Raw genomic sequence first — 27,014 nt, 5'->3', positions numbered from 1 at the left:
GCACAGTCATAAGGATGGTAGCACATAACTAAGGATGGGAAGATTTTTTAAGGTTCTGTAAATGGTTATTGCCATAAAATGGGGTAAAGGTTGGGATAAAATGACTGCTTGTACAGAAAGAAATTCATAAAGATAATTTGGGCATGGATACCTAACGTCATAGCTCAAAACATGATATAAATATTAGGAAAATCTATACTTTTATTGAAAGAATCTCTTATTAGCTGTATTGATGAAATAAACAAAAGTAAGAACCTTATTTAATCTTGCTGGTTGCCAAATTTTATCAGGAGCTGCATTTATAGTTTTACCAGGTCTTTTGTATCAAAAGAGATTTTTTTATTGTTGTTGTTATTGATGTCATCGTTGTTGGATAGGACAGAGAGAAATGGAGAGAGGAGGGAGAAACAGAGGGGGGAGAAAGACAGACACCAGCAGACCTGCTTCACCACTTGTGAAGCAACTCCCCTGCAGGTGAGGAGCTAGGGGCTTGAACTGGGATCCTTAAGCCGATCCTTGTGCTTTACACCACCTGCACTTAACCACTGCGCTACCACCCAACTCCCAAAAGAGATTTTTGACTAAGACACAATAGGACTTCAATTTGAAATGGGGAATCCTTAGATTTGTAGGACTTGCAGTACCTTAAACTATGTTGGACATTAGCTCAGGTTTGAATATTGAAAAGTCCTTTGACCCAAGACATCCTTAGCCTTACACATACCAGAACTATTGACATGTCTTTTCTTTCTCATCAAAGTAGGGCACTTCCTGTCTAAAGAGCTTGTTACTGCCTTCCTGATATAAAGACCCTATAATGGCCTGATTCAGTTTATCTGCTGTTTCTCTCATACAACCTCTTACTATTTTTATATATCAGATTCTAGTATAGAAGGAAGTATAGTGGACACAGTTAAAAAAACTGGAAATTCCTTCTAGCTAGGTGAGATGCTGATGCTTATGGTAAATGGAAGCATCCAACAAAATATTTGCCCAACAAAAAGAAATAAGATTCCACTGTTGTATACAACATATAAAGCTAATCAAGCACATACCTATACCCAGTGCTAAAAGTTAGGTGAGTTTAATTTTTATAAGAATCAATACCTTATTTTTATAAAATAGACTAAAAAGTATCAACCCATAATTCACCATAGGAGGCAGTTCACATTGACAAATTATTTTATTTCACTCACATAGAAATTGAGAGTTGGGCAGAGACTTGTTTTATACATTGCTATAATCAATTAATAAGCAAGCCAGGATTAGAACTTCTCTTTCTTGACTTCTACTCCAGTAGCTTCTATAACAAACTGTAGGAGTGTGATAATTTAAGGAAACAAGGTCAAAGCTGTTTGTATCCCATAGTCTCATGGTTGAGAGAGGGACTAGGATGGGATGGGAATAGATGATAGGGGCAGGGCCACCAACACATAACCATCAGCCCAGCCCTGCTGTCTTGAAGAGACCTTTGGATTTTTCACAAAAGTATTGAAAATCAAGGTCTCCCTGTTGCCACAAATGAATAAAGAATTAAAGTCAGAGGGTAGGGGTAGATAGCATAATGGTTATGCAAAGAGACTCTCATGACTGAGGCTCTAAAGTCCCAGGTTCAATTCAGCTGCACCACCATAAGCAAGAGCTGAGCACTACTCTGGTTGAAAAATTAAAAAAAAAAAAAAAATTAAAAAGTGATCCGGGAAGTGGCGCAGTGGATAAAGTGTTGGACTCTCAAGCATGAGGTACTGAGTTCATTCCTCAGCAGCACATGTACCAGAGTGATAACTGGTTCTTTCTCTCCTGTCCCTCTCATTAATAAATAAGATATTTTTAAAAAAAAGAATTAAAATTGGGGCTGGCAGTAGTGCAGCGGGTTAAGCGCACATGTTGCCAAGTGCAAGGGCCCGCGTAAGGATGCCAGTTTGAGCCCCCAGCCCCTCATGTGCAGGGGGATGGCTTTGCAAGCAGTGAAGCAGATCTGCAGGTGTCTGTCTTTCTCTCCCCCTCTGTCTTCCCGTCCTCTCTCCATTTCTCTCTGTCCTATCCAACAATAACAACAATGGCTATGAGAATAACAATAACAATTACAACAAGGGCAACAAAAATGGGGAAAATGGCCTTCAGGAGCAGTGGATTTATTGTATAGGCACCAAGCCCCAGCGATAACCTGGAGGCAATAAATAAATAAATCACACACATACACACAAAAGAGTAACCCAGAAAACTTCCACCAAAAGAATTTTAGATTTGATTATATAGGCAAAATGTGGGGAAATGTATGGGGTTCTATAAATGTACTGAGGAAGTATTGATTGATAGGTGTGTACTGTGTTCAATGTGCTGTCTTCTGCAACTGAGTAATTCTACTCTGGTTCACTTAGTTGGCTGAAATGTAGACTCATCAAGGGCCCACATTAAGTGTAGTTGAAAACGTAAACACTCCTTGAAATAATATAAAGGAATTAAAATATTTCCAAAAATTAGAGTGTTAGAGTAGAATTTGTCATTTGCAATCTGACTGACCATATTAATCTTTTTTTTTTCCTCCAGGATTATTGCTAGAGCTTGGTGCTTGCACTATGAATCTACTGCTCCTGGAGGCTATTTTTTTCTTTTTTTGCCCTTGTTGTTTACCGTTGTTGTTGTTGTTGTTATTTATCGTTGTTATTATTGTTGTTGTTGCTGTCATTGTTGTTGGATAGGACAGAGAGAAATTGAGAGAGGACGCGAAGAAAGAGAGGGGGAGAGAAAGACACCTGCAGATCTGCTTCACCGCCTGTGAAGCAACCCCCCTGCAGGTGGGGAGCTGGGGGCTCAAATCAGGATCCTTATGCTGACCCTTGCACTTTGTGGATCCTTAATCCGCTGTGCTACTGCCTATTGCCCCACCATATTAATCTTAACAATTCCCTGCTCCTCTCATGACAACTGATCAGTGATCTGTTTTTACTAAAACTTTGAGAAATATATTAATGAAGTTGATATCAGTAACCATAAAAACCATTTTCTTCTTTTTAAATATTTTATTATTAGAGACAGAGAGAAATTGAGAGGGTAGGGGAGGTAGAGAGGGGGAGAGACAGAGAGACACCTGCAGCCCTGCCTCACCATTTGTGAAGCAGGTGGGAACCAGGGGCTTGAAACTGCATCCTTGCACACTGTAATGTGTGATCTTCACCAGAAGTGCCACCACCTGGCCTCCAAAAACCATTTTCATAGTGCTTCTCTGTAGGCCAAGATGACTTGTGAAAAATGCTTTGTGTAAAGTTGACTATTTCAAATTTATCAGAATCTTGTGATTTCTGACTGCTTAATGGCAACATTTGCAGCAGATGAATAACTGGAGACAAAGTAGAAACAGTTACAATAGGAAACAGGCCAGTGTCATTTGAATGGCTTGGTATACAGAAATCTTTAGTATTGGCCAATAAATCAAAAAGCCCCATGGTTTGAAACAATGCTGAAAAGTGTAACCACCAGGATAAATATTTAACAATAAGCATAAATACTGACCAAGAAAAACAATGTCAATGCAAGGAGCTGGCACAGCCATACCAGTGTACGAACTGGCTCCTACCTCCGGAGCAAATATGTGGGCAACACCAAGTTCTGCTTGATTATCTAACAATAGCAACTAAAAAACTTTGCTACAACTTCCAATCATATCACCAAGGCCCTCGCCTTCACACAGAGAAGAGTAAGACTCTTAAAGTGGAGAACTCTGATAGGTTTCCAAATTCTTGATTTGAACCTCTATTTACTGGGATAACAGCACACTACAAAAAGGTGACCACTAGGCCTTTGGAAATCATCTGTCAACAGTGTAAAGCAAAAATAAATGGGGGGGGAGGTGTCTCAGAAACCATTGGGGCTTTTGGGACAACATGCTACAGGAATGAATCCACTCTTTTATTTCCACCGTGAATAGGTTGAATCATTTTCTTCATCATCTGTTAACAATATCCCCATGCTAGATCTTTGATGCATTAAAAAGGGTTATTGTGGCAGTCGGGTGGTAGCGCAGCGGGTTAAGTGCATGTGGTGCAAAGCGCAAGGACAGCGTAAGGATCCCGGTTCGAGCCCCCAGCTCCCCACCTGCAGGGGAGTCGCTTCACAGGTGAATCAGGTCTGCAGGTGTTTATCTTTCCCCCTCTCTGTCTTCCCCTCCTCTCTCCATTTCTCTCTGTCCTATCTAACAATGACAACATCAACAACAACAGTAAGAACTACAACAACAATGAAAAACCAACAAGGGCAACAAAAAGGGAAAATAAATAAAAAAAAATTTTAGAAAGGGTTATTGTGACAGGAAGTCACAATAATAATCTGCAACAATGTACTGTCCTTAATAGCCTTAAAAGAAGCAATAGTATGACTGATATAACATGCTCTTTGGCTTGTGTAGGTAGGTCTTTAGGAACTCTGATGTATGTTTATGAATTTAGTCCATTCCAACTGAGTTGCTATCAGACAAGCTCTGCTTCTTGGAGCAAACCAGTACATAGCTGTTTATTTGGCCACTAATTTATTTTTTAAAGATTTTATGAGAGACCAGAGCACTGCTCAGTTCTGGCATTTGCAAAGCCCAGGATAGCACCTGGGATCTCATGCTTCCAATACCTGTGATCTACTGCTAAACTATCTTCCAGACCAATGAATGTTTTTCCTCCTATATTCCAGTAAGTAGAAGGCATTTGAAGTCGTCTGGGCTAGTTGTAGGCAACCACTCAGATGCTATTTTCAGTGTTCTCTTACTCTGAATCTGTACTAAGTTTTGATCCTTTTATAGTGAACAGAGAATAATGCTGATCTAATATCTTGATAATATGATCAAAGAACATGGAATACATATGAGATCCCCTGGGTACCTCCTAACATGCAGCATGCAGGAGTGGGAGGCAGGGTGTGAAAGATAAATCCCATGCAAGCACCAGAGCCTTATGCATGTTGTCTATGAATGGAAGGAGAGAAATTGAGAGAGTTAGGGGAGGTAGAGGAGAGAGATACCTGCAACATTGTTTCACAGCTCATGAAGCTTCCCCCTGCAGGTGGAAACCAGGCTTGAACTTGGGTAGCTGCTCATGGTAATGTGTGTGCTCAACCAGGTGCACCACCACGAGCTAGCCACCTCAGTCAGTTTTCAATATCTGGTGCTTGTTGAGATGTCCTCTACATACTGATGAATGGTGTGTGTGTGTGTGTGTGTGCGAGCAGGGGGGGTTGTTTATCTATGATTCATGTTTTTTAATTTTTTTCTTTTTAAATCTTTTATTATTGGAGAAGGAAAGAGGGGAGTTGCGAGGGGAGGGGAAGATAGAGACACCTGCAGCCCTGCTTCACCACTCATGAAGCTTTCCCCCTTCAGGTGGGGACTAGGGGCTTGAACCCAGATCCTTGTGCATTATAATGTGTGTTTAACCAGGTGCATCACCCCCTGGCCCCTCTATGATTAGTGGCCTTCTTTGAATTGTGCCTTTTACTCAGAACCATTATGGGTTGATCCAAATGCTTCCAACTTTGAAGTGCTTCAGAAGAAGAAGTCTTCTTCAGCTGGTCTGTGTTGCAATAAAACTAGTGACATTTATGAGGAATGTCTAATGGGCTCAGTATTGAGGCAAATAGGGGTCTTTATAAAACCAAGATTTTCCAGAAAATCATACCATCTTCAGAAAATGCCCATTATTTTACTTACCTGAGTTGCTCGAGACAAAAGCAAGTAAAAGAATATTATCCCTTTTTTGTCTCTATCTCTCACCCTCTATCAAAGAAAAAGAAACATGGCCACCAGGAACATTGGGGTCTTTTTATAGGCACCAAGCCCCAGTAATAACCCTGGTGGCAGAAAAAAAAATGGAGATGCAGAGACACCATAGCATATGTATATAGTGGTGGTAGGGATGAAGTCTGTGTTCTCAGGCTTACAAGCTCTATAATCTTTTTTTTTTTTTTTTGGTTCCAAGGTTATTGCTGGGCTTGGTGCCTGCACTACGAATCCACTGCTCCTGGAGGCTATTTTTTCTCTTTTGTTGCCCTTGTTATCATTGTTGTTATTGCTGTTATTGTTGGATAGGAAAGTGAGAAATTGAGAGAAGATGGGAAGACAGTGAGGGGGAGAGAAAGACAGACACCTGCAGACCTGCTTCACCGCCTGTGAAGTGACCCCTATAGGTGGGGAGCCGGGAGCTTGAACCAGGTTTCTTATGCAGGTCCTTGTGCTTTGCACCATGTGCACTTAACCTGCTGTGCTACTACCTGTCCCCCCAAGCTCTATTATCTTAGAGGTTACACTAACCCCTTGTCTTATTTTTGCAGATTTAGTCATTGAAAGGAAAAAAAAAGTCTGATCTAGTCATATCAGGTGGATGGGATATCATGCCTTGCTTCAAAGGAAAAGTAAAACAAGTCTTTTAGGGCTTGAACTCTTAATAATGTCAACTAGACTTCTTGATAATATTGGGAAGATAATGTGGGACATTGATTCCTTCACTGTTTTCATCTAGAGAAAAACCTGAGAAATGATTCTCTAGAAATCTAAGAACTAATTATTCCCCTTGTATACAGGTGAAGTGTGAGGCCCAGATGGAGTCTTACTATGTCCAGGGCAAAAATTAAACCAGGAAAAAGTAATCCTGATGATCCGTCAAGGTAGGACCACAGAGAAAGGCTGAAAAAAGCAGAGAGAGAGGCCAGGAGAGAGGCAGACCAGTTCCCAGGTCTCATAGTTAGGAGAGTCTGCATATCTATTGCTGCCCTGTAGACCGTGTAAAACTAGAATGTACTGTTTCGAATCAGAAATTCATTAACACTCTCCTGGAACATGGCTAACATCTAACATAATGTATCACAAAATGGGGATTGGGCCTGCTGTGAATAAATCTTAGCACCCACCTTTGGCATCCTGAGGGCCAAAGTGGAGTGCCTGGAACCCAACAGAGGAATGAAATGCTAGGAAAGGGTCATAGTGTGAAGAGAGGCAGCTTGGGACATCCTTTAACATAGGTGAGACTCCTGGAAATTCTTGAAAAGTAGCTAACTTTGTAATGAAAATATTTGGCAGTAACTATATATACTTGGCTTATCACCACTGACCTAAAGTTTATTTTGAAAACAAACAAGAAAACTGATGAAGCCTAAGGAACATGAAATATTATTATTATTGTTGTTATTTTACCAGTGCACTGCTCAACTCTAGCTTATATGGTGGTGCTGGGGATTGAACCTGGGACCTTGGAGTCCTTTGCATAACCATTATGCTATCTCCTTAGCCCAGGAGTGCTTGTTTATTTTTCTTTTGTCTTTTTTTTTTTTTTTAGAGATGGTAGTGGATTACCCAAAATGTAGAACATGATTCTCCTTCCCCAGTAAAGTAACGGTGCAGAATCTAACACAGGCTTTTCAACACTCTTGCCCTAGTCAGTATTATAAATGGGTAGAAGTTGCTAAAAACCATTACCTGTGGAACATTACATGGATAAGAAACCAAGAAACCATACTTTTTTGTGTGTGTGGATAAGGAATGAAATAGAATACTGGTGTCGGGGAGTCAGGCTGTAGCGCAGCGGGTTAAGCACAGGTGGTGCAAAGCACAAGGACCAGCATAAGGATCCCGGTTCGAACCCCGGCTCCCCACCTGCAGGGGAGTCGCTTCACAGGCAGTGAAGCAGGTCTGCAGGTGTCTATCTTTCTCTCCTCCTCTCTGTCTTCCCCTCCTCTCTCCATTTCTCTCTGTCCTATCCAACAATGACAACAACAATAATAACTACAACAATAAAAAACAACAAGGGCAACAAAAGGGAATAAATAAAATAAATATTTAAAAAAAAATATACTGGTGTCACTAGCCTTAGTTGTCACTAATGATAGCCAAAGAACACATGGCATTTTATGACATCTTCCTTCTTCCTTATTCTCCAGTTTACATTACTATGATTCCTTTGCCAGATAGGATCTAACTTTACTGAAAGAAAACACTCAAAAAGCGGACTTAAAATTAGATAAGGAACATATATGTATTGTCTACATTCTCACTTTCAACATGGGGTAGAATTCATCTTCAAGGTTGAACATAGTATGTCATTTATGTTAACCCAGATGGGAGAAATGTTCACATCTGTGAGTTGAGAGCTACAATCTATTATTACTCGTTTGTCAAAAATGTCATGATATATTTTTCTATAAGGAAATGCATCGTGACTTTCCTCACAATCCAATATCACTAATTTTGGAATCCCCTTTAATCAGATCAGTGAGACTGGGTAAACTGTCTTTTTATTAATTTACAATCAGTTTGCAATTACAGGAGAACATGGAGATAACATCACAATTGCATGGTTATAAAGTCAAAAGGCCTATGCACTTTATTACTAAGTAAAAATTCTGGAGCTAGGTTTCTCACAGAGGACACTAAACAGTTACAGCCCACCCACCCCCTCCTCTTTTTTTTTTGTTTTTTTTTTTTTGGTCTGATTAATAGAAATACTTAGTAAAGTTACAAACACAGGCCTCACAATAGCTTCCTAAGAGTGTGAACTTTTGCTTTCAATACCAAATAATATCTGGAAAACATGCTCACTTTTGTGTTTTTTTAGAAACTCTAAGAACTGACCCAGGTTCATGTGATAGTCATTCCTTAATCCGTAGTCACCATGGGCCTCAAGGAGTAACTCCTCAAAAGAATGGAAAAGGCGCAGATCCTCCCCATTTCCTTCAGTTTCAAAACTTTCAGCATGCTTACAAGAAATGTGTTTCCAATTGGGATACCTAATTGCATGCCAAAACTCCTCACAGTGCTCTTTGAAGCCCTCCACACAGATTATGCCAGGCTTTCCTGTCATAGAAAATCCAGTCACATCTAACCTTTTCCCAATATCCAGTATCTTTTTCCTTAAGTCCTGCTGATATATGTGGTGACTGTAGATCCACATTCGGAGGAATGTGTTCTTGACTGGCTTGGCTTGTGTAGATGGTTTGTACGCAAGCTTCCTATTCAAGAAGTAGGAGGCACTGTTGTCCTGTAACCACTGGATTGCTGCACACACACAGAGCTCCCCTGGATCAAAAGTCCCTATGTAAGAAGTGAGATCTTTGTTGAGAAGCAGCTGCTGTTGTCTGTCAAGTTCAGGTGACCTTCCAAATAGCTGCAAAGCTACATAGGGGTAGCTGAGAGGCATGGTCACTTGCAAATCAATTTTCACCTTAAAATGAAAATCAAATGGGTAAAGGAACCATAAAAATCACACTAGCTAGTTTACCAGTGGCAACTGGATGGTTCATAGTTCTGATAGATCCCAATAGTTATTTTTACTGTAGTCAAAATATCTAGTGTGCCAGATAGTGTACTAAGTACTTATATTATTCCTCTGTTCCTCCCATCCATCCATCCATCCATCCATCCATCCATCCATCCATATTTGTGTTGAACATGTACCATGTATGAGGTATGTATGGATGATAGGATGAAGAAGAGAAGCTTTATGACTTTCACGAAGTCTATAGTGAAGTGAAAGAGACAGGCATTAAATACACACAGAATGTATCTCATTTCAGTGGTGAGAAGCATTTGCTATGGAAAACTATAGGGATCCATTCATTCATTCCTAATGGCCAGTTTAGTAAAGACAAAATCTAGACATCTGAAAATCACTATAATGTACAACACAGTGCATGCTACAACAGTTGGACTGATAGAAACAAAAACCCAACTGGATAAAAAAAAATACACGTAGTATAACACTGCAGGATGTTTTAAATAAAAACACTATTGTTAAAAGGTGTACGCATATATGTGAAAATCAAGGTATTTACTGAAGACAATTTATAGGACAAATTAAATGTGCCCTGGAATATTCTCTGTTATCTGCACAAGAAACTCATTTCCCAAATGTTAAAAAAAATACTGTACACCTGGCTAACAATTAAACCCACTCAGATCACTCACCTTGGGCTCCTCAATCTGGAGTGTAATCACAAATTCGATTTTTGGTGGCAGCGCCTCTCGTGTGCCTTCCAAATATCTCTTAATAATAGTCAGGGCATTTACATCTTCAAGTTTTACTTCTCCTTGGTTAGGGAACATAGAAAATAGCATTTCCATCTCCAGCAGCTGAAGCTGAAGGCATTCTTTCACTGAAGCAGACATGTTGCCTAGAAATCAAGCTGCCAGGAAACCAGAGAAGGCCCAGAGCACTAGTTTGTCTATGTCAGCCGTGTCCAAAGAAATTTCCTGAAGGTTCCTTTCCGTGGATACAGTTCTCAGGAACCCTATGCAGCAAGTGCTGGGGGTGGGGGCACAAAACGGGACACTTACTCCCTTTTGCTTTATTTCTTGAACTCCATCACCCCTCCCCAAGACATCCCTCAGCTGTACAAAATCCCCTAATTAGCTAAAATATAGATTGCCAGCCCTTCCCCCACTACCTCCACCCGGATTCTGATCTATAGCTCCCGCAATTTGCATTATCAACAAGTGTTATGGATAATCCCTTTGCAGGTGGTTGACTCACAACACATGCAAATGCTTTGCAAACCCGACATTGGATAAAGACAATGGGTCCAGTTTCCGAATCCCACCCAGGGATCATTTAGGGCGGAGCTGGATGCTGCGGCGGCGAGTGGGTTCTGCAGTACAGCTGCACCCCAAGCCTCCTGGTTGTCAAGGACCCCCCCCCCCCCCGCGCGTCTCCCTTGGGCTCTCGGGTGGGCCAGTCCCCTTATCCCGGGGATCCGCATTCAAAGCAGCATCTTAGAGCTCCGACGATTTGGAGATTCGAGAGGCCCAGCATTTTCTTTTTTTTTTTTTGGGGGGGGGAATAGGGGAGGCGGTTAAAGGTAAATTAAAACACGACGTTTAGCTCGAGCTGGGGCGCGCGCACTGCGGCCTGGAGAAAGCATCTTGGAACCAAGGATTTGAGAGCTGAACCCCGAGAATCGAGGGGGGGAGTGAGGGCAGTCGGCTGGCGCTCACACCATACGAGGTCACTTTATCTTGGGCTCCAAATCGGGTCTGGTAGGACCCCCCCTACCTCTTCTCAGTAGGACGTCTAAGGAACCCGGCTTCCCAGGAAGGTGTCAACCCTAGAGACCCAAATTTGGAAGTGAGTCCTGCGGGTCGCTAGGCTCCGAGAGTCAAAGGCCCTCGCCCCACCCCCCGGGCCACCGCAGGGGCCTCACCCTTCCTGGTCATTCAATGGCAACAGCCCCAAGCCCGCTCAGAACCCGGCTCCGCAGTTCCGCAGGCTTGAGCTGCGCTTGAGCAGCGAGGGGGCGGAGCCAACGGACCCTCCCCCGTGGTGATTGGCTGAGGGGCGTGGCGTTGAGCCGGAAGCTACGCAAGGCCACGTCTGCGGGTTCGGAGACCTGGAGCCCGGCGCCGCGGGGAGGGGATTGTGCGGTGCAGTGGAGGGACTAAGCGGGGTCTTTCGGCGAAGGTAAGCCGGGGGGACCGGGGGCCCAGCGCTTTGGCAGCCGGAAGAGGGTGTTCCGGTTTGCAAGAGCTGGGCGGAATTGCTGGCTAGTAGGTGGCTAGCGGGTTGCCCTGTGGACCACGCGTCGGACACACCCACTCTTCACTGCGCCCGTGGAGCGGGCTGTGGGGCGGGCCTGAGGGTCTGCTGAGGGGGTGCCCTGTCCACCCTCCGGGTGCGGTCTCACGGCCGGAAAGTGCGGCTGATCTGGGGCTGAGGCTGCGGGGAGAGTGGTGCCTGCGAAGTGTAGGCGATTGAATGGCGAGCAAGGGAACGGGGGCGGGGGGGGGGCTTGAAATTCCTTGGAATGGGCCTGATGGCCAGTCGATTTTACACACACACACACACACACACACACACACACACACACACACACACACACACATTCTACTGCCTGAAGAATTTTAAGACCTGAAAGAGTTAAAGGATGTTTTTATCATCTGAGTTTTTTTCTTGTTATGACTTTATAGATTTGAAAGGTCCAGTTGACGCCCTTGTGAATAATCGCTCTACCTTAACAACTGGTCAGTCCTTCTGCAAATGTATTCATGCTGCGAATGAGGTTTGGTCGCCTAAAATCAGCTTGCTGAATGACAGCTTTCTTCTAGTTGAATAAAAATGAGCATTTCCCCCTCCCCCCCTTTCACCATTTCCTTCAGCTTATTGAAGCAGTGAAGGGCAGTGGTGGACGATTGCCCATTTCCTAGCTTGGAGGGAATGAAATTGATCCAGGAGGTGAACAAACAATACAGACAACTGAAGGTGGAAACCCCAAATCCCTCTTAGAGTTGAGTACCCCAAAGAAGGAAGTACTAGTGGGCTAAGGGCCTATGTTTGACTTTTAAAATGAGAAGCCATCGTCCTGATCCTCCTAATTTATGAAAATAGAAAATCCATTGCAGTGTGACTAGGAGATCTGGACAGACGGTAGTCTGTTGCTCCCTGCCTTTTCTTTATACGTTTCTGTAACTCGGAACAGCAAAGAATCACAGATTCCCCCGAATATTTTGGGTTTGTGGTCTTAGTCCACTTTATTATTATTATTTTATTCTTAGTCCACTTTAGAATCTGGCTTTAGACTCTTCAAGTGTGTCTGTCAAGTTTATGAGGTTATTTAAGTGAAACCCAGGCTTAAGTTCAACTTGTTGCAGAGTGAGGTGATCTTTGATCTCTTAGGAGTTTCTGAATATGTGTGCGAGCTCTTCTGCTCTTTTGTCTTAGAACATTTTAAGTTTTTACAGTGTCCAGGATCAGCCCTGGGACTGAAATGGGAGATGATTGAGAGCAGTTTGACCTTTGCCCTGGAGTAGGCATTACCAGTTGGTAGTGTCTTCTAGGCAAAGCTTTTTGCACTCTCAACATTTGTTTTTTTGTTTTTTTTTTGAGGAGATTGAGAATGAAGCGATTTGCTTGCTTGAGGGTGGCTATTTTTGAAGCAAATGGTCCTTAAAAGATTTTTCCTAATGCCTGACATTAAATATTCCTTGATTTTGTAGGCATGGATTTAGCTGTTGTTACAAAATACTCAGCGTTATACAGCAAGCCCAGTGGACTCATTCTTCAGTATGGGACTGCTGGGTTTCGAACAAAAGCAGAACACCTTGACCATGTCATGTTTCGCATGGGGGTACTAGCTGTTCTAAGGTCAAAGCAGACAAAATCTACAATAGGAGTTATGGTAACGGCATCACACAATCCTGAGGTAATGTGTTTAGTGCTCTGATAAAACAAACTTTTAAGATTAACCCCTGGGGTCTGAACTGTTGGACCATATGTTTCAATTCCAATTCTGGGAATGTGTCTTTTTCCTTGTATGTGCCTTTGGATTTGAGACAACTTTTCTCTTAAGAAAATGATTGTTTACCTCATGGCTCTTTAGAGGATGTGGAAAGAGTGAAATGAGACTGTCATGTTTAGGAGAATGTCCATATTAGAGAACAGAATGTCCTTTCAAGTTAGTGGTATTGAGACAGTATCAGTAATATATTTAACTTTATTAATTTAGCAGAAATTAGAGATTTAAGCAAGATAAGGAAAAGCAAATATTTTAAAAAACACATTTAAAGTTTTTCATATAGATTTTCTGTATGTAGAGAATACTTTCTGTTCTGAATGGTGAAACAAGGGACCCTAGGGAGCCAAAAGTAAGCTTTTAAAGAGAATATTGTTGAGACCAGATAACTCTAGTGCATATGATGATTTTTTTTATATTTATTTTATTTATTTATTCCCTTTTGTTGCCCTTGTTGTTTTATTGTTGTAGTTATTATTGTTGTTGTCGTTGTTGGATAGGACAGAGAGAAATGGAGAGAGGAGGGGAAGACAGGGAGGAGGAGAGAAAGACAGACACCTGCAGACCAGCTTCACCACCTGTGAAGCGACTCCCCTGCAGGTGGGGAGCCGGGGTTCGAACCTGGATCCTTATGCCGGTCCTTGTGCTTTGCACCACCTGTGCTTAACCCGCTGCGCTACAGCCCAACTCCCCATTTGATGATTTTTTAAAATCAAAATGTTCCTCTTGACATAATTTGATATATATTTTTTTCTGTACTGCCTATAGTTTACTAATGCAAAAGTTTACATAATATGCTCCTTTTTGGTTGCTAGGGCATAAGATTTTTTTTGCCTTTGAAGCAAAATCAGTGGCAGGTTAAAATAATGTAGCTCAGTGAAGAATAGAACCTTTTCTCCATCCAGCCCCAATACAGGAGCACACTACTGGGTTACTACAAGTGTCTAAATTACCATGAACGGTTAGTGACTTATAGGTAGAACTTCACATTTTTTTATATAGTTCCAGTAGCACTTTTCTCCCCACCAGGGATTCACTGGTTCTTTGTAGTGTCACTATTACACTATTTATTTTGTTTTAATTTTGTTTCTTTTTATTTATTTATTTTCCCTTTTGTTGCCCTTGGTTTTTTTTATTGTTGTTGCTATTGATCTTGTTGTTGTTGGATAGGACAGAAAAATGGAGGGGGGGGGAAGACAGAGAGGGGGAGAGAAAGATAGACACCTGCAGACCTGCTTCACCACCTGTGAAGCGACTCCCCTGCAGGTGGGGAGCGGGGGTGGGGGGGGCCTTGAACCGGGATCCTTAAGCCGGTCCTTGAGCTTTGCGCTTAACCCTCTGTGCTACTATCCAACTCCCCACTATTTATTTATTTTTTCTTCTTTTCATTTAGAGGGTGAAAGAGAATGGGAGAAATCTCAGCACTGCTTTACCACCCCTGAAACTTCTCTTTTACATAATGCCCGTGTGTGTGTGTGTGTGTGTGTGTGTGTGTGTGTGTGTGTGTGTGTGTGTGGTGGGGGGTTCAAACCCAGGTCATGGTAAAGTGCGTATTCTGCTGGGTGAACTTTCTGCCAGCTCCTCCAGAAACACGTCTTTAAATCCATTTTTTAAAAATTTATATTCAGTTTTTAAATTTTATTTGCTAAGCTGTTTTATTTCACTATCCACTGGTTTATTCTAATTTTACATGTTTGCTTTTTTTACACAGAGGTGAAATCACATAGTATCTTTTTTCCTTCTGATGTAAGTTACCTTTGCATACTTCCCAGTAGTTCCTTCCATTTTGCTGCAAATGGCAGGATTTTGTCTTCTTAAACTTAAGTAGTACTTCATTGTGTATATATGCCACATCTCTATTTAGTCAGATATAGGTAAGCACTTAGATTACTTCCTTAGCTTCATTATTAGAACTAATATTGTAGTAAACATGTGGGTGTATAACTCTTTGGAATAATGATTTCATACTCATCGGGTAGAAACTCAGAAGTGGAATTACTAGAATTTGTGATAGTTATATTGTTATTTTTGAGAAACTCTATACTATTTTCTGCAACAGTTACACCAAACTACATTCCCATGAGCAGTGTGCACTGGCTCCATTTTCTCCAAACATCTGCTAACACTTGCTGTTTATTTATTTATTTATTTGCCTCCAGGGTGATAGCTGGGGCTTGATGCCTCCACTACAAATCCACTGCTCTTGGAGGCTGTTTTCCCCATGTTATTGTTATTGTTGCCATTGCTATTGTTGTTGGATAGGACAGGGAGAAATCCAGAGAGGAGGGGAAGACAGAGAGGGGGAGATATAGATAGACACCTGCAGACATGCTTTACCGTCCGTGAAGCAACCCCCTTGCAGGTGGGGAGCCCAGGCTTGAACCTTTATGCCAGTCCTTGCACTTCAAGTCATGTGCACTTGGCCTGCTGTGCTGCCGCCAGGCCCCCTTGCTGTTCTTTTTTATGTGAGGCATTCTCACATTAAAATTTCGGGGGCTAGCCCCAGCAGGTTATTAGAATATCCTGAAAGATGAGGGGCGTCGGCAAGAATGAGATGAGAGACATGTCAACCGCTTCAGGAGCAGGAGAGACACATCTCTGCCGTGCTCAGGCATAACTTTATTTTATAGTCTCATAAGGCTTAGATCATTCAAACAAAAATCACCAAGGCTTTGGTCACAAATACATAAATCACCAAGGCTTTGATTGTTAATATAAAAATCACCAAGGCTTTGGTCACTGATACATAAATCACCAAGGCTTTGACTATTAATATAAAAATCACAAAGTAAGAATAGCACAGGTAGGGAACACCTCCTGCTTTGTGGAACATTCACATTCCAGGGGCACCTTTCTCCCTAGAGATCACGTCACAGTTTCTATGTCTTTTGTTATTCCTGTCCCTGTGTGCTAGGCAGATGTCCTGTTGATTAAGAATAATATTCTACCTGTATGTTTATGCCATCCTCTTGTCTCTATGCATCAGAAGCCATGTGGCATTAAAAAATCGAAACAATTCTGAGCTGATTCCTTCAGTTAACAGTCCGAAGATTGAGTACTCTCCAGAAGTTTGAGTAGAACAAAACTGAGATCTGTTTTCAGCTTCTGTGCTAGTTACCCTGACAAGTCTGTTTCTTTTTTAATTTCATTATTGGAGGATTAGTGGTTTACAGTCAACAGTAAAATACAAGAGTTTGTTCATGCATGACATTTTCCAGTTCTCCACATAACAATTCAACCCCTACTAGGTCCTCCTCTGCCATCATGTTCCAGGAACTGAACTCCCCCCCCACTCCAGAACCTTTTACTTTGGTGCAATATACCAACTCCAGTCCAAGTTCTGCTTGGTGTTTTCCCTTCTAATCTTGTTTTTCAACTTCTGTGAGTGAGATTATCCCATATTCATCCTTTTGTTTCTGACTTACCTCAATTAACATGATTTCTTCAAGCTCCATCCAGGAAGAGGTAAAGAAGGTGAATTTACCATTTTTAATAGTTGAGTAGTATTTCATTATGTATATAGACCACAATTTACTCAGCCACTCATCTGTTGTTGGACTCCTGAGTTGCTTCCAGGTTTTGACTATTACAAGTTGTGCTGCTATGAACATAGGTATACGCAAATCTTTTTGGATGGGTGTGTTGGGTTTCTTAGGAAATATATGTATCCTATGGACAAATTTATTTTTGAGAGTTGAGTGTCATAGTGAGAGGATTCTTACCCGTATTCTTATTCTACTATTCTAGTGACTTTATATTTAAATTTAACTTGTTTTCAAATCTGTTTTCTCAAACTAAGATTTGAGTAATAAGTGGACTGTTAGGTAAATTGATAAACATGAAGTTGGTTTTTTCTAACTTTATTTATTTAAGTTGATAGGACAGAGAGCAACTGAGAGGAGGAAGGGGTTGGAGAAGGAAAGGAGGACACCTGCAGCCCTGCTTCACTACTTGTGAAGCTTTCCCCGTGCAAGTGGGGACTGGGGACTTGAACCCAGGTCCTTGTGCATGGTAATATGTGCGCTCAACCAGGTGTGCCACTACCTGGTCCCCCAAACAATGACGTTTTATGGAGGCAATAATATACATGAAACATCTGGCCTTCACTAGTCATTAATGGGTGAAGCTGCTGGGCCACCTCTGTCTTTGAGGGGGTGGGGGGGCGGAAAACAAAGAAAACGAGTTTAATTTCTCAGTTCAGTCTCATATGCACAGGCGGTTTAATACTGTTTCTCTTTTAAGGAAGACAATGGTGTCAAATTGATTGATCCTTTGGGAGACATGTTAGCACCATCCTGGGAGGAACATGCTAACTGTTTGACAAACGCTGATGAACAGGATATGCTGAGAGTGCTGATGGACATCAGCCAGAGAGAAGCCGTGAATCTGCAACAAGATGCCTTCATAGTGATTGGTAGAGATACCAGGTAACCATCACTACTGAACACAACTTTGGGGGCGCAATATAAACGACTGTGTTAGTTTTAGTACCCATGAAAAGTCAAAGGAATGAAGTAAAGTGAAACTGCCCTGAGAGGTTTCTCTACCTACCTGATCTTTTTTTGTTGGCTGTACCATCGAAGTCCCTACTTCAGCATGGGCTTGGGGGGGTGTCTAAATCCCAACATTAATACTATCTGACTTGAATGGGTTACTTGATCTTCTTTCATTACCTCTTTTTCAAAGTGTTGATAATAAGGCCTAACACAGAGTTAGTATGAGGATTACCTAGTATAATGAATGTGAATTACTACTTCTTGTCATGAGAGAAACACTTAAATGTCTCCCACCCTTGTATTTCTACGCATCTAATTATTTTTCCTGTAGAACCAAAACACTTGATGTTAAATCATCATTTTAATAGACTCACTCTTTAATCTATTAATCTTGGTTCATATATTTATATATTTTCCCGTACTGGAATTCATTGGAAAACATGAATAATTAACATTATTTCTGTGTCAGTCTTTGCCTTTCTGTGTAAAAAGAAAATTTTTATTTATTTTTTTATAAAATGTTAGTCTAAACATATACCATGAAACCTAAGAGTTCCTCTTTCCCTTTCTTTCTTTTTCTTTTTTCTTTCTTGCCACCAGGGTTCTTGCTTGAGCTCAGTGCCTACATGACTCTACCACTCCTGGCATCCATTTTTTTCTTTTTCTTTTTTTTTTATTATGTTTTATTTGAAAGTACAGAGAAATTAAGAGGGAAGAAGGAGTTAGAGAGGTAGAGGGACAGAAAGACACCTGTGGCCCTGCTTCAACACTCATGAAGCTTCTCCCCTGCAGGTGGGAGCCGAGCCAGGGTCTTGAACGTGGATCCTTCTGCATGTTACTGTGTTTGCCCAACCAGGTGTGCCACCACCTGGCCCCTAATTTTTATTTATAAAAAGGAAACACCGACAGAACCATAGGATAAGAGGGGTACGACTCCACATAGTTCCCACCACCAGAACTCCGTATCCCATATCCCATCCCCTCCCCTGATAGCTTTACTATTCTTTAACCCTCTGGGAGTATGGACCCAGGGTAACTATGGGTGCAGAAGGTGGAAGGTCTGGCTTCTGTAATTGCTTCCCCACTGGCTGAACATGGGCGTTGACAGGTCAATCCATACTCCCAGCCTACTTCTCTCTTTTCCTAGTGGGACAGGCCTCTGGGGAAGCAGAACTCCAGGACACATTGGTGGGATCATCTGCCAAGGGGGGATATATTATTTCTTTACTTTTTCCTTTGTAGGCCCAGCAGTGAAAAACTTTCACAGTCTGTAATTGATGGTGTCACAGTTTTAGGAGGTCAATTTCATGGTATGTACTTATCTTGAGTTATAAATTAACTTAACTTCAAACATCTTTTAAAAATTCAATTTTAGGAACTTGAAAATATAAAGTTTGGGGAAAAAAAAACTCCTAAATATAAGATGCTAACTTTTTATTTATTTTTGCTTGCTGAGGCCTTCTACCTATGTGAATCCACTGTCTAGCAGACTTCTTCCTATCCCATTTTCTATAGGATATATATTTTTTTAAGTTTATTCTTTTTAATTGTATTTATTTATTAGATAGAGACATACAGAAATTGAGAGGGAAGAAGGTGGTAGAGAGGGAGAGAAACAGAAAGACACTTGCAGCCCTGCTTCACCACTCGTGAAGCTTTTCCCCTGCAGGTGGGAACCAGGGACTCGAACCTGGGTCCTTGTGCATTGTAACATGAGTGCTCAATCAGGTGTGTCACCACCCAGCCCCTCTATAGGATATTATAAGTAGGAAATGAATAACTTCTTTACTGAATAATTTGAATTTCTTGATATACAGACCCTTGAAATTACTTGAAGATGTTTGTTTTCGGGAGTTTTTATCAATATGGGGTATTAGCTGGTCACTTGTAGAATTAACTGTTACCTGTCAAATAATGACGGCAGACATCTTTGGATTGCATATATTCATGATTGTAAGTTTTGACATGTGCCTTTTTCCCTATTTTATCACATGAATGAGAATTAAATGTAACAAAACAGAGGCTTGAATCCTTATCACATCAGTTGAGCCTGTTGTAAGACAATGACTCCACTATGATTGGAGGTGAATATTTCCTAGTGTCAGACCTTTCCCATAAAAAAAGTTTCCTTCTTGGATTTTGCTTTTCTTTTTTCCTTCCTTCCTCCCTTACACCCACCTACCTTCCTCCCTCCCTCCCTCCCTCCCTCCCTCCCTCCCTCCCTCCCTTCCTTCCTTGGCCCTCTACTCATATGTTAGCCTTCTATGGGTTAGTCATTTTCCTTGCTCCTCCAGTGAAGTGTCTCCCCAACACTTGTGGACCTTTTGATACAGTGATGTGAATTCCTATGCTGGAAACTTTCTAAGGAGAGAATTTACAGCTTTTGATACTGAAAGAAATTAGTGACCTAAAAATAACTTTTAGAATTTATAGTTTAAAGTTTTCATTTTAGTTGATGTCTTGGTAGTTTACCACACAATCACCTCCCCCCCTTTTTTTAAGTTTTCTTTTAATTTAGTTTATTTATTGGATAGAGACAGAAACAGAGAGAGAAGGGAGAGCTAGAGAGGGGAAGAGAGAGATACCTGTAGCCCTGCTTCACCACTCATAAAGCTTACCCCCACAGGTGGAGACCAGAGTCTTGAACCCAGTCCTTGTATGCTGTAATGTGTGCACATAACCAGGGGCACCACTGCCCGGCCCCTCCGTCTTTCAAATGTCAACATAGTTGATCATTTGTCGTTTTGATTTTGTCCCTAGGATCCTCTTTCATTTCTCCTAAATGAGCATTCCTTATTTTTGTTTTTCGGTTCACCTGTTTCCTAAATGATCCCCTGATTTGCATAGTCATTGCTACATGTGTTTTATTCATGAATTCATCTGACATTAAAAAAATTATTTATAAAATGGAGACATTGACTAAATCATAGAATAAGAGGGGTACAACTTCACACAATTCCCACCACCAATACTCTGTATCCCATCCTCTCCCCTGATAGCTTTCCTGTTCTTTTTTTTTTTTTTTCCACCAGAACACTATTCAGTTCTGGCTTATGGTGGTGTGGGGAATTGAACCTGGGATGTTGGGACATTGTGAAGCTTTCCCCCTGCAGGTGGGGACTGGGGGCTCGAACCTGGTTCCTTGCGCATTAATAACATGCACTTAAGCAGGTGCGCCACCACCCCGCCCCTGGGTCTCCACTTTTTTATGCTTGAGAAGATGGTTTCATTTTCACATCTTTACTTGAAGCCAGTCATTCTAGAGAGAGATAGGAAGCTATAAGAAAAGAACAGAATCCAGACTAGGAGAATGTACAGTAATTGATGCAAGAGAGATAATAGGGAGAGAAAAAATTAGTATTGAATTCAAGGATTTTTTTTTTTTTTTAATTCAAGGATTTTGTGGTGTTTGGTGAGGACAGAGCTGTGAAGAATAAATACCTTCCATGATAAATGGAATAGATGCTAGTGCCCCCCCCCCCCCCGCTTATTTTGCTTTATTTGGCTCTAGGGAATTGAACTGAGGATCTCATATATAGACTTTACCTTCTAAGCTGCATCCACATCTCAGTAGCTGGTGGTGTGTTTTATTGAGTATATGTAATATTGAGTATATGTAATATTGAGTATATGTAATAATGATGTAGTAAATGTAATATTGAGTATATGTAATATTGAGTATATGTAATAATGATGTAGTAAATGTTTAACTTACATACTCAACCAAATAATACTCTTGGCCCCTAAATGTTTATTTTGGAAATTTGGTGTTTTATTGCTTCCTTTAGTATGTGTGTGTGTTTTTTGTTTTTTTTTTTTTAGCATGGCCTTTTCTTCCCCTTGAATAGATACTTGAGCTAATCTAAGATATTTTCTGAGCATGTTTGAACTCCTCCACCTCACTTACATTGAGTCTTTATACCAGAGACAAGGACATCTTCATCTTCATAAAAATAAATTGCAGAGGGGTCAGGTGGTGGTGTACCTGGTTAAGTGCTCACATCACAGTGCACTAGGACCCAGGTTCAAGCCTCTGGTCTCCACCTGTAGGAGGAAAGCTTCATGAGTGGTGAAGCAGGGCTTCAGGTGTCTCTCTCCCTCCCTCTGTATCTCTTCCCTCTCAATTTCTCTCTATCTCTATCCAATAATAAATAAATAAATAGAATTTTAAAAAATAAATTGCAGAGTTTAATAACTTAAAATGCCTTCCTGGTTCCTCTTAAACTCTTGTGCTTGGCTTTGAAGACCACTTACAGATTTAAATACTATTTTTATTATTATAATTATCATATTGCCCCCAGGGTTGTTGCTGAGGCTTGGTGCAAATCCACTGCTCCTGGTGGCCATTTTTTCCCCTGTTTTATTGGATAGGGCAGAGAGAAATTGAGAGGGGAGGGGAAGACAGGAGGAGAGAAAGATAGACACCTGCAGACCTGCTTCACCACTTGAAAAGCAACCCCCCTACAGCTGGGAAGCCGGGAGCTACAACCGGGATCCTTCCGCTGGTCCTTGCACTCTGTACTATGTGTGCTTAACCCAGTTGCCACTGCCTGACCCCCTTATTTTTTAATTTGTTAAGATAGACAGATTGAGAGGGGAGGGACAGATAGAGAAAAAGAGATATAACTGCAGCACTGTTTTATTACTTGTGAAGCTTCCCACATGGCAGTTGGGAACTGGGGACTTGAACCTGGGTCCTTGCATGTGTGCATTCCACCAGATAGGTAGGTATGCTAACACTTGGCCCTCACAGATTTAGCCATTGGGTTTTTTTTTTTTTTTTTTTTTTTGGTGGGGGCAGATTTGTTTCTACTGTCACTTCTATTTCTTATTCATGGTATTTTTCTTGTATTAGTTACTTTTTTTTTACTGAAGTATTTTTGTACATTTTTGAGATTGAGGATAATGATACAGTTTTCGGTAAAGTTGAGTGTTTCTGCATGGTTTTTGGATGCTTTGCCTGGCTGGTGGTTGATGACATCCTTTGATGACAGTGTGCTTTTGGATTTCTGTGGTTATATAAATCAGAAAGTCAGTAAGAGTCCTGTGCTTGTGGTGACAGCTCTTAGAGTTGGGTTTTCCCCTGCTCTGCTCAGTGCTGAAACACCTTTCCTGAGAGTAAGGACTTGAGGCAGATTCACTTCTGACTTTACCCTAAACTTCAGCTCATTGAAGACTTGATCATCTGTGGGTTTCCCATCTTAAACTGGCATGGACTTTTTGTACTGAAATTTATAGTTTGATTTCTGTTGGGTCATCAGAAAAGTTAGGACATATTTTTCTGGGTTTTTTTTTTTTTTTTTTTTTGCCTCTAGGGTTATAACCTGCAGTAGAAATCCACTCTCTTCCTGTGGACTTGAGAGGGGAGGGGAAGATAGGGAAAGAGAAAGACACCTGCAGATCTGCTTCACCACTTATGAAGCTACCCCCCTGCAGGTGGGGATCTGGGGACTCGAACTGAGCTTCTAGCTTGGGTCTCTGTGTTTTGTATTATGCATTATAACGTGCACTCAACCAGGTGTGTCACCACGAGGCTTTAAGGTTTCTTTTTTAAAATCTGGTAATTTTGGTTGTCTTATGGGGAAGGTCCCTCTGAATTATGTAACTTGCAATAGTTACTAGAACTCACTTATTTTCTATATTGTTTTATTCTCACTTGACTACCTATTCTGCTGGGTAATTTTTCTTTTCTTTTTCTGCCTCCAGGGTTATTACTGGGGCTCAGTGCCTGCACCATGAATCCACTGCTCCTAGAGGCTATTCTTTTTCCCTTTTTGTTGCCCTTGTTGTTTTATCATCATTGTGGTTATTATTGTTGTTGCTATTGATGTTGTTGTTGGATAGGACAGAGAGAAATGGAGAGAGGAGGGGAAGACAGAGAGGGGGAGAGAAAGATAGACACCTGCAGACCTGCTTCACCACCTGTGAAGCGACTCCCCTGCAGGTGGGGAGCCGGGGGCTTGAACCGGGATCTTTTCACTGGTCCTTGCACTTGGGCTGTGTGGGCTTAACCTGCTGAGCATATACCGCCCAATCCCCCTCTGCTGGGTAATTTTTATTATTTCCAATAGTACTTCATGTTTCTTTTAATAATTGAATATGTTGCTCAGTGTCTGTTTCTTCTAGCACCAGTAAACAATTCAGTTCTGACATTATCTCTGTGGAAGTTGCATCAGATATCACAGGATCGTGTTTCAGTCACTTTTGACTGCCTTTCCTTCACCTTGGGTTTTTTTTTTCCACTACTTGTGAAGTTTCTCCACTACACTGCAGATGGCGACTGGGTCCTGGTGTATGGTAATGTGTTTTCTCTACTGGGTGAACCACCACCTAGCCTTGATATGTCTTTTTTTTTTTTTAATTATTTTGTTTGCTACTCTTTTTTTTTTTTAATCTTTATGTATTTATTAGCTAGAGACAGAAGTGAAGAGGGAAGGGGGAGACAAAAGGAGAAAGACACCTATAGCACTGCTTCACTTGCAAAGCTTTCCCCCTGCAGGTGGGGACCAGGGACTCAAACCTGGGTCCTGCAGTATTGTAACATGTACACTCAACCAGCTGTATCACCACCTGGCCCCCAGATATCTTCTGTTTGAAGATTTACCACCCTACAATCCCTACAGAATGAATCTATTTAACCACTAAACTTAATTTTTGTCTATTAAATATTGTAGTAAATTGTTTTTTGTATTCCCATAACAGATTACGGCTTGTTAACAACCCCTCAGCTGCATTACATGGTGTGTTGTCGAAATACTAATGGCCAGTATGGAAAGGCGACCATAGAAGGTTACTACCAGAAGCTCTCTGATGCCTTCATGGAACTTAGCAAACAGGTGAAAGTTTCTTGGATGAGTTAGACCTTAAACACATGAATAAAATAACATGATCACTTGAACATTTTCTCTTAGATAATTGTCACTACTTCTTTTTTTTGTTTTGTTTTTGCTTTTTAACCCCCTTTTGTTGCCCTTGTTGTTTTATTGTTGTAGTTATTATTGTTGTTGTTAATGATGTCGTTGTTGGATAGGACATCACTGTTGGAGAGAGAAGAGGAAGACAGAGAGGGGGAGAGAAAGATAGACATCTGCAGACCTGCTTCACCACCTGTGAAGCAACTCCCCTGCAGGTGGGGAGCTGGGGGCTCGAACCTGGATCCTTATACTCATCCTTCACTCTATATGCGCTTAACCTGCTATGCTACCGCCTGACCTGATTGTCACTACTTCTTTAAAAATGTGGCTTATCTCCAACTTATGTTAGGGCTGTACACATCAAGCCCTTGTATCCAGCTAACTGCATGCTGGCTTTACTTGGCAGTGGAGCAGAAAACATAACATTCTTGTCTATGGCTGTAAGTATTTGTTTAGATAAATTGGCTCTCACGGTTAATGCAGGTGCTTTTGACCTCATACTGGAGACAACTACTGTGAAGAAAGGTTTTCTTTTGTATGTATTGGCTTGTTAACTCTGGATGAGGTTTGAGGGTATAATCCATAGAGTTTATATTCTGATGTGAGTGTGGATAGTAGACTGACAATCAGGAAGAAACTGCCAAATATACTTCATGCTATGAAGGGACTGTCATGTTAGTACTGTTCATTCATCTGTATATTCATCTCCACATTTGGGTGATGCTAAGGGATCTTGCTTAACTGAAGCTAAATTCTGTTAAATTTTCATTTCTGGGAATCGGGCGGTAGTGCAGCAGGTTAAGTGGAGGTGGCGCAAAGTGCAAGGACCGGCTTAAGGATCCCGGTTCGAGACCCCGGCTCCCCACCTGCAGGGTAGTCGCTTCACAGGCGGTGAAGCAGGTCTGCAGGTGTCTCTTTCTCTCCCCCCTCTGTCTTCCCCTCCTCTCTCCATTTCTCTCTGTCTTGTCCAACAGTGACGACAACATCAATAATAACAATAATAACTACAACAATAAAACAAGGTCAACAAAAAGGAATAAATAAATATTTAAATTTTTTTTCATTTCCATAAATTATCCAGTCAGTGAAACTAGTTTCAGTATACATAGTGCTTTAAAAATTTACATTAGGGAATCGGGCAGTAGCGCAGTGAGTTAAGCGCATGTGGCGCAAAGCACAAGGACCGTTGTAAGGATCCTGGTTCGAGCCCCTGGCTCACCACCTGCAGGGGAGTTGCTTTACAAGTAGTGAAGCAGGTCTGCAGGTGTCTTTCTCCCCCTCTCTGTCTTCTCTCTTCTCTATTTTTCTGTCTTGTCCAACAGCAATGACATCAATAATAACAACAACAATAATCACTACAACAGTAAAATAACAAGGGCAACAAAAGGAAATAAATATTTAAAAAAATTTACTTTAGTATATAAGGAAAGTAAGAACCTACCAGATGATTTTTCTCATATGTGGAATATAGATAATTAAAACACATAAACTTGCAAAACACCACCATCAACAAAAAGAGTAGCCAAACTCCTTTAAGGCTTTGTGAGGACTGTGCTGTGATAGAACTTTGCTGATGGCTGTGTTGTGAAACTATACCCAGAGATTCCTGAAATTTTTTAAAGCATTAAATCACTAGTAAAAGTTATTTATTTATTTTTAATTTTGGTGTTTTGTGATTTCCAGCTGAATGCATATGCTTTGTTTCCTGGGGTAAAAGATAGTGAAGTAATGGAAGATTTTTCCATATGAACCTTATCCTTCAATTTCACTTTTATAACTGGACATTGTTCTTCCATATCTACTTTATCTTAGGCTTCGTGTATTGGACATGAATATAAATCACTTAAGGTTGACTGTGCAAATGGCATTGGGGCCCTGAAGTTAAGAGAAATGGAGCACTACCTATCTCCGGGGCTATCGCTTCAGTTATTTAATGATGGAACCAAAGGGAAACTCAACTATCTGTGTGGGGCAGACTTTGTGAAGAGTTATCAGAAACCTCCAATGGGTATGTAAATAATTTGTTTTTAAAGTCCTTTGCAAGCAGTCTCTCTTGCAAACAGAATTGACTAGAAGACTTGAGAGTCCTGCAGTTAAACTTAAAACTTTTAAACACCCAAGCCTGCTTCCCACTTGTCAGTGTCATTCAAAACTTTTGCCTGAGAAACACACAACTCAGGGAATTTGAAGGGAAAAGTGAAATCTGATGAACATGTTCTAGAGCAGTGGACCAGGACTGAGCAGATTTTAGCATGGACCAGGACTGTGTTGGTGGAGAGAAAGGCATGTGTTTGAAGATGAGCATATAGATTCTTGGATTTTCCTCCAAAGTTGCTGACTCTGTGCATCT

General features: G+C 41.2%; 2 protein-coding genes across 6 annotated transcripts in view; one reads left to right on the top strand and one right to left on the bottom strand.

Annotated features, from left to right (window-relative positions):
* Positions 1–8,251: 8,251 nt before the first annotated feature.
* RWDD2A (RWD domain containing 2A) lies at positions 8,252–11,265 on the bottom strand. The gene is made up of 3 exons (XM_007526151.3): positions 11,170–11,265; positions 9,938–10,274; positions 8,252–9,194 (listed from the first exon to the last, which is right to left on the bottom strand). Exons 2-3 carry the CDS (start codon positions 10,136–10,138, stop codon positions 8,517–8,519), a joined length of 879 nt encoding a protein of 292 aa, XP_007526213.1. The 5' UTR covers positions 10,139–10,274; positions 11,170–11,265; the 3' UTR covers positions 8,252–8,516.
* Positions 11,266–11,310: 45 nt separating this feature from the next.
* PGM3 (phosphoglucomutase 3) overlaps positions 11,311–27,014 on the top strand; it is a 30,317-nt gene continuing 14,613 nt past the window's right edge. Inside the window, exons 1-7 of one of the 5 annotated variants that reach the window (XM_060205435.1) lie at positions 11,314–11,426; positions 11,933–12,024; positions 12,959–13,164; positions 17,497–17,681; positions 18,993–19,060; positions 24,453–24,586; positions 26,477–26,672. In XM_060205435.1, coding sequence (XP_060061418.1) covers positions 12,961–13,164; positions 17,497–17,681; positions 18,993–19,060; positions 24,453–24,586; positions 26,477–26,672 — 787 coding nt within the window. In that variant the 5' untranslated portion in view covers positions 11,314–11,426; positions 11,933–12,024; positions 12,959–12,960. The other 4 variants (XM_060205433.1, XM_016189588.2, XM_060205436.1 and 1 more) reach the window with 4 other exon arrangements.

This window comes from Erinaceus europaeus, chromosome 13 (assembly GCF_950295315.1).
Source record: "Erinaceus europaeus chromosome 13, mEriEur2.1, whole genome shotgun sequence".
Lineage (NCBI taxonomy): Eukaryota > Metazoa > Chordata > Mammalia > Eulipotyphla > Erinaceidae > Erinaceus > Erinaceus europaeus.
The sequence above is the reverse complement of the archived record's forward strand: the minus strand, read 5'-3'. Positions and strand labels throughout refer to the sequence as shown.